The 7711-nt window shown below is 49.8% G+C and overlaps 1 protein-coding gene across 1 annotated transcript; it reads left to right on the top strand.

Moving 5' to 3' along the window:
- Positions 1 to 1171: 1171 nt before the first annotated feature.
- Positions 1172 to 7234, top strand: DEDD (death effector domain containing). Its single transcript, XM_075844673.1, has 5 exons — positions 1172 to 1338; positions 3480 to 3888; positions 4590 to 4697; positions 4787 to 4933; positions 5459 to 7234. Exons 2-5 carry the CDS (start codon positions 3564 to 3566, stop codon positions 5833 to 5835), a joined length of 957 nt encoding a protein of 318 aa, XP_075700788.1. The 5' UTR covers positions 1172 to 1338; positions 3480 to 3563; the 3' UTR covers positions 5836 to 7234.
- The last annotated feature ends 477 nt before the right edge of the window (positions 7235 to 7711 follow it).

Below are 7711 nucleotides of genomic sequence, written 5' to 3'. Positions count from 1 at the left end.
CGGTAATGACTGATACACGGGGAGATGAGAGGACAGTAATAACTGATACACGGGGAGATGAGGGGACAGTAATGACTGATACACGGGGAGATGAGGGGACGGTAATGATTGATACACGGGGAGATGAGGAGACGGTAATGACTGATACACGGGGAGATGAGAGGACAGTAATGACTGATACACGGGGAGATGAGGGGACGGTAATGACTGATACACGGGGAGATGAGGGGACGGTAATGACTGATACACGGAGAGATGAGGAGACGGTAATGACTGATACACGGGGAGATGAGAGGACAGTAATGACTGATACACGGGGAGATGAGGGGACAGTAATGACTGATACACGGGGAGATGAGGGGACGGTAATGACTGATACACGGGGAGATGAGGGGACGGTAATGACTGATACACGGGGAGATGAGGGGACGGTAATGACTGATACACGGGGAGATGAGGGGACGGTAATGACTGATACACGGGGAGATGAGGGGACGGTAATGACTGATACACGGGGAGATGAGGGGACGGTAATGACTGATACACGGGGAGATGAGAGGACAGTAATGACTGATACACGGGGAGATGAGAGGACAGTAATGACTGATACACGGGGAGATGAGAGGACAGTAATGACTGATACACGGGGAGATGAGGGGACAGTAATGACTGATACACGGGGAGATGAGGGGACAGTAATGACTGATACACGGGGAGATGAGGGGACAGTAATGACTGATACACGGGGAGATGAGGGGACAGTAATGACTGATACACGGGGAGATGAGAGGACAGTAATGACTGATACACGGGGAGATGAGGGGACAGTAATAAGTGTGACACGGGAGGGGGAATAAGTTGGTTGCTATAGGTAACAGCCTTCTTTGCAGTGAGGTCAGAGGTTACTACGGGAGCCCTGTGTGGACATACAGCCGTCAGTCAGGGATATCTCAGACATCACATTATATTATTGCTTATTCCCTCAGATACCTACATATGGTGCCAGGCTGCCCACTTCCAAGATGGCCGTATCTCTATGCAGAGTAGTGGCAGTGAAGCCGTATACTCACTCCCTGTGCGTGGCCTGACGTCGCCCTTAGTTAAGATGTCTTCTAGGTTGTCATTGTTCTCTATGGGGCTGAAGCCGAACTACGGAACGTAGAGAGGACCAATCCCCGGGCGAACTCCGCCTCTTCCAACGGCAGCGGTCCCCGGATGTTCCCGTCTCCCTGAGCTGCTCCTGATAGAGAAGCTGACGGCTCCGTAATGGCTGCTCCGTCCTGAGAGCACAGAGAGGCGGCGGTGGCGCAGGGTGTCATTGTGTGACAGCACCGGCGGGTAAGAGATAGCCGCCATGTCCGGGCCTGGTGCTCCCCTCCTCCTCCCGGGGCCTGGAGCAACCAGACCACCCCGGCTACCCCCATGTATATACCCTGCCATAGCAGCCCGGTAACCGGCCTTCCCCTGTATCCCAACCAGAAGTACCCAGCATGCACTGCTCAGCCCCCCTGACACATTATATATATACAAGGCCTGAGCCCTCTGCCTGCCCCCCCAGAACTTCTATACATATCCCCAGACCCCCATACCCCATCACCCCTGCCCAGACCCCCATACCCCATCACCCCTGCCCAGACCCCCATCACCCCTGCCCAGACCCCCATACCCCATCACCCCTGCCCAGACCCCCATCACCCCTGCCCAGATCCTTGCCCAGACCCCCACCCCATCACCTCTGCCCAGACCCCCCCCCCCACCCCGTAACCTCTGGCCGGACCCCCCTAACCTCTGGCCGGACCCCCCTAACCTCTGGCCTGACCCCCCTAACCTCTGGCCTGACCCCCCTAACCTCTGGCTGGACCCCTGTAACCTCTGGCCGCACCCTCTTCAGTTGCGCCAGTCCTGTAAATATTCAAATACCAGTCGAGACCCCCACCCCGTATACGTGGACTCCCAACTACTCACCTACCCGTATACCTGGATGACGCCCCCCCCCCCATTCTCTATTTGGGGTCACGTCTGGTATTCCTAATCTGCAGTAAGAAGTGGCTCCCCACCCCCTCCCCTGATTAACCCCTCGGTATCCCCTCCTCTCCTGCCTATCTTCTCTGTCGCTTTCTAATAGACTTTGTTTCCATTCCTCACCATTTAACATATCTCTGCTTGCTGTCATTACACTGAAACTTTTTTTTTTACATCTAGAGGCTGAAAACCATCCTGATCTAATACTTCTCACAGCTGAGGTTTTGTTACGGTTGTATCCAGTCTGGACAATCTCCTGTGTGCTGAGCCCAGCGCAGATCTCCCTCCTGTCCTGATAGTTTGTTACAATGTAGCAGTTCCAACAAAATGTATCAGTCTGGAGTCCTGGGTGTCTCTCACAGAGGATTGGCTAGACTGAAAACAATTGTAACAAACCCTCAGGTGCGGGAAGTATTAGGTCTGTGCAAGTCTTCAGCCCCTGGATGTTAACAAGAATGTTCCCATCCGCTGACCGCAAGCAGAGATATTGGAATTGAAACCCAGTCTATCAGAAAGTTGTAGAACTTTTGGAGCTGTATTTACAGAAGAGCGGACTCTTACCTCGGTGTCCTGACATGTTCAGAGGGGACCCCCGGCTCCGGACCCCGCATGACGTACAGCAGAGCCACGCCCAGCACGTCTGCTCCTACTTGTGGGAACAGTGGACAATCATTGGTTTAATGTTGTGGCACCCCCTAGGGGTGGGAGGTATAATGGGATCTAAGTAATGCTGCTCCGCACCGCTACCCACCCAGGAAGCTGAGTCAGAAGGAGGCGGAGCATTGACAACTCATAGTAGCCCCGCCCACTTACCTGTGCCGCCATATGTCATGTACTCCGGGGGGTTGTGTGTGTTAGGTTCGTTATGGCCACCCAATAATTATAAGATGCTGGGGTACACTACCCGGTAACACGCATTGCTGACTAGCTCTGCTGTACTTGGTCGGGTCTTGTCTCCGGTTGTCTCAGACCTGCGGAGAATGTAACATGAGATCCTGGGTAACACTGATGAACACCACAAGCTGCGTTCACGATGCTCCCCTCCAAGGGTGCTATGAAGCGTCCATGGACTGGCTAAATCTTCTGTTATCTTAATATTCACAGCTGCACAGAGTATTTCAGGAGAGGGGTGTGCTGATCTTGTAGTTGCAGTTACTCTTCAAATCTTCATCTATTTATTACAGATGGGTGGCGCTGTTGCTTTAGTTCCTATAGAAAGTATTATCTGCCTGCGGTGGTCAGAGGCGGTACTGCACGTGGCTCAATACTAGTGTTAATTCCAATAAGGGCCGTGGTTTTTTAGAGGTGACCGCCGTGTGAGCGCCAGGATCGGCCGCACGATATTGTCGTTCATGTCCGGCAGCGGTTTTCACTTTCCGTTCTTGGTGCCCTTTAAGTCGGACTGTATAGCGGTTGATGGCTCCTGATCTCATGATTGTCTTTTCTTCCCCCTCTAGAGAGGACATTGGCATTTCCTTGTGTTTGGAGGAAGGTGGCACGGAGGAGGAGGAGGGGAGCGCCCAGCCCTTGACGTTCCAGCTATGGCCCACCTGAAGCGGAGCTGGGAGGAGGCCTGGACGGAGGAGGAGTGGGACCGGGAGCATGGACTGTACAGCCTGCACCGGATGTTTGACATTGTGGGCACTCACCTGACGCACCGGGACGTGCGGGTCCTCTCCTTCCTCTTTGTGGACGTTATTGATGACTATGAGAGGGGCATGATCCGCAGCGGCCGGGACTTCCTGCTCGCTCTGGAGAGGCAGGGCCGCTGCGACGAGACAAACTTTCGCCAAGTGCTACAACTATTGAGGATCATTACCCGGCACGACCTGCTTCCCTACGTAACGCTGAAGAGGAGGAAGGCCGGTGAGTTCTCCTCCTGACCCCCCCTCCCTTTATAATGGTGCAGTCCTTTTTACATCCATGTACCAGAAATACGGAGTGATCCAATTATGACGTGGGGGTGGAGACATCGCTCACCTCTTGAAGTGAGGAGAGCGATCACTAACTCTTTTAGGTATAAAGGACGATGAGTCTTGGGGGGGCGCGTTATAAATGTGGGGGGACCCTATAATGATGGACGTTATCCTGGTGCAGCTTATAGTACCATTAACGTGTCACCAGGTGGCGCTGTCTATCGATTTTCCCTTTCTGCTAAACGACCGCCGTCCTGCACCCGCTTCATATTCTGGTCGCTCGTGTTTTTTTGGGGGGGGCTCCGCATCTTGTAGCTTCGTCTGAACCGCTTATATATTAACCCTCGCAGGGCCCTCTGGATTATAGGGAATGAAACTCAGCGTTGTTTTTTTGCTGTGCTCGCTGTTATCAGCCGAGGAGAGGCTGAACAGTCTACTGCTCCCTGTTATCAGCCAGTTAGGTTGGGGAGAGGCTGACTATAACATTCTTTACCGTGATGAGTGACAGGTGGGGTAGAGACCTCCCCTCCCCCTCCTCCGCAGCGCTGAGCACCTCCCGAGATGTGTGACTGATATCAGCCGCTGCTCTCGTGACGCTGCTCAGGGTGACCGGCCCTTTAATTGACTGTCGCCCCCTCCTGTGTCTTGCAGTTTGCCCGGATCTTGTAGATAAATACCTCGAGGAGACCTCTATTCACTACGTCACGCCGCGGACGCACAGCAGCGCAGAGCCGGGCACAGAGCAGCCGCGCACAGCTGGTAAGATGCCGTCCTCGCGGCGCGGTGTTGTGCGGTTCAGCGCGTGATATCCGCGTGTTGTGACTCTGTCTTCTTATTAACCCCTCCAGCGACGCCGCAACATCCCATGGTCTGCACCTCCCCCTCCGGACCCCAGATCTGCACAAAGAGGCCCGGCCGGGGGCGACCACCCCTCAGCAGCCAGAGGAAGAGGAGGAAATCCATCACACCGGACCCCAAGGAGAAACAGACGTGCGGTAAGTAGCAATGGAGCAGCTTTTCGGGGTCCACTTGGAACTCCTGAAATGCAATATTAAGATTCCTTTGTGTCTTCTACTCCAGTCACATCCAGAGCTGCTGCTGTCTTGCTGGAGGATCTTGCCCTTTGCTGCAGATTCAGTGTCGGCATTGTAGGACTGAAGAGACCACCTTATGGTCTGCTAAACACTACATCTCCCACGCTACAATGCAGCAGAGTATGGGATCCCGGCTTTGTTTTTTGGGGGGTATGGACTAGATGACTGGCAGGATGTTAATGCTTAGAAGTGTAAGGGTTAATTGAAGCGTTAAAAAAACAGCGCCACATCTTTCTACAGGTTGTGCGTGGTTTTGCAGCTCCATTCACTTTAATGAAACCGAGCTGCAATACCAGACACGACCCATGGACAGGGGTGGCGCTGTTTCTAGATGTTTTTCTAATAGCGGACCATCCCTCATGGCAACTTGCGATTGGTTGACCTGTACTGACTCCGCCCCTTTTTTTTTTTGGGTTCTCCCCCCAGACATCCGGCTGCGGGTACGGGCAGAGTACTGCCAGCACGAGACGGCCCTCCAAGGAAACGTCTTCTCCAACAAGCAGGACCCTTTAGAGCGACAGTTTGAACGTTTCAACCAGGCCAACACCATCTTAAAATCCAGGGACCTTGGCTCCATAATCTGCGACATTAAATTCTCCGAGCTCACTTACCTGGACGCCTTCTGGCGCGACTACATCAACGGCTCGCTGCTGGAAGCGCTGAAAGGCGTCTTCATCACGGACTCACTGAAGCAGGCGGTCGGCCACGAGGCCATCAAACTACTGGTCAACGTGGACGAGGAAGACTATGAAATCGGCCGCCAGAAACTGCTCCGAAACTTAATAGTGCAAAGTTCTCTGTGACGAAAAAAGAAAAAAAAAAATCACTTTTTCAGGTTGCGTTTCCCTCGTCTGAGACTTGGCGCCGCTTAGCAAACATGGCGGCTGATCATCATGGATTCCCACCCGATCCCCGTTATGGTTTTTTTTTTTTCTTTTTTTTTCGTTTTCTTTTTTGATATATAATTAAAAATTATGGAGAAAAAAAAATGGAGATCTATAAATCTATATATGAGGTAAGCACTGTGTTGCGTCTGAGCCCGGACGGCGAGGAGTACGAGCGGCCAGCAAGCTGTTAATATTGCGCCTATATCATAAACGTATATATATTTATGTACATCTATAGATATATATATAAAGGACTTTACATGTGTAGGATTTGCAGCATCTGAATCACTGGCGTCCAATGCGCAATTTATTCCCCTTCCCCTTTTATTTTATATCGCCCCCTACTGGTCACCTGCAGTGACCCCTCCCCCGAACAGCATTTAAATTTCAGTCAAACTGTGCGGTGTATTACTATTTCTATACGCTCAAATGTAAAAAAAAATAAATATTCGTTTTGCGGGGACCAAAAAAAACAAAAACCGTCAGTTCTTGGTCGTGCGTCGCTGCCGGATCTCCCAATTTTTATTTTTTTCTATTTAAGTAAAGTTTTCCAGCATATTTTGTAGCAAAAGCGCGGCCTTAATAATCTGTGACCATAATCACCTCGTACGTCGTCCTGTTGTGACACGTCTTATCCCCTCCCCCGCACCCAGGAGAGGAAGTAATGTATGTAAGTGATCTGTTGTCTGTGGGTGTAACGGTGACGATCCCGGCGATCACGCACGATCAAGATTTTTTTTTTTTTTTTTTTCTCCCCTCTCCAATTTGGGACGAACTAAAATATGAATTTCTTTTGTGACTGTTTTTTTTTTTTTATGAGGAAAAGTTTACATTATTAGTGTCTTCACCTGTGTCGTGACTTTAAATGTTCTATCATGTGTTTACCGGACGAGAGAGGAGGCTGCCATTTTTGTTCCCCCCCCCCATCCCTCGAAACTTTGGGCACTTATAGTTGGCAGGGTGCGGCTGAGACCCTAATAATCCCACCGGGACGTCCTCCGTGAAGATCTGACTGTACCGTGTGAGCGCACAATAAACGTTACCTAGAAATGGCGCATCTTACCGGAGACCTTTATTCCTGTATGTGATGATGTTCTGTCTTGTCAGTGTTACGATTTCTGATTTGCCGTTTCAGCTGCTTCTAATAATAATTGTTCTTAAATTTGCAAAAATGTTTTTTTTTTCCTCCTGATTGAAAAACAAATCAGAACATTCACAGAGCGCCAAAACAGCGAAGAAACAGCGAATATTCTACTCAATTTTACAATTATTTTTTTGCAAACACCTGATTAATACTCCAATAAACCATCAGCAGAGGCGGATCCCTGATCCCCCAGAACCTGCACAACCGTCTCCTCCTGATTTATCCTGCATTATATTCTTCTCCACAAGGGGGCAGTATAATAGTAGTTATATTCTTGTATATAGGAGCAGTATTATAGTAATTATATTCTTGTATATAGGGGGCAGTATTATAGTAGTTATATTCTTGTATATAGGGGCAGTATTATAGTAGTTATATTCTTGTATATAGGAGCAGTATTATAGTAATTATATTCTTGTATATAGGGGCAGTGTTATAGTAGTTATATTCTTGTATATAGGAGCAGTATTATAGTAGTTATATTCTTGTATATAGGAGGCAGTATAATAGTAGTTATATTCTTGTATATAGGAGGCAGTATAATAGTAGTTATATTCTTGTATATAGGGGCAGTATTATAGTAGTTATATTCTTGTATATAGGGGCAGTATTATAGTAGTTATATTCTTGTATATAGGAGCAGTATTA

The sequence above is a fragment of the Rhinoderma darwinii genome, chromosome 12 (assembly GCF_050947455.1).
Source record: "Rhinoderma darwinii isolate aRhiDar2 chromosome 12, aRhiDar2.hap1, whole genome shotgun sequence".
NCBI classification, from domain to species: domain Eukaryota; kingdom Metazoa; phylum Chordata; class Amphibia; order Anura; family Rhinodermatidae; genus Rhinoderma; species Rhinoderma darwinii.
Note: the sequence above shows the minus strand (reverse complement) of the source record. Positions and strands in the feature narration are given on the sequence as shown.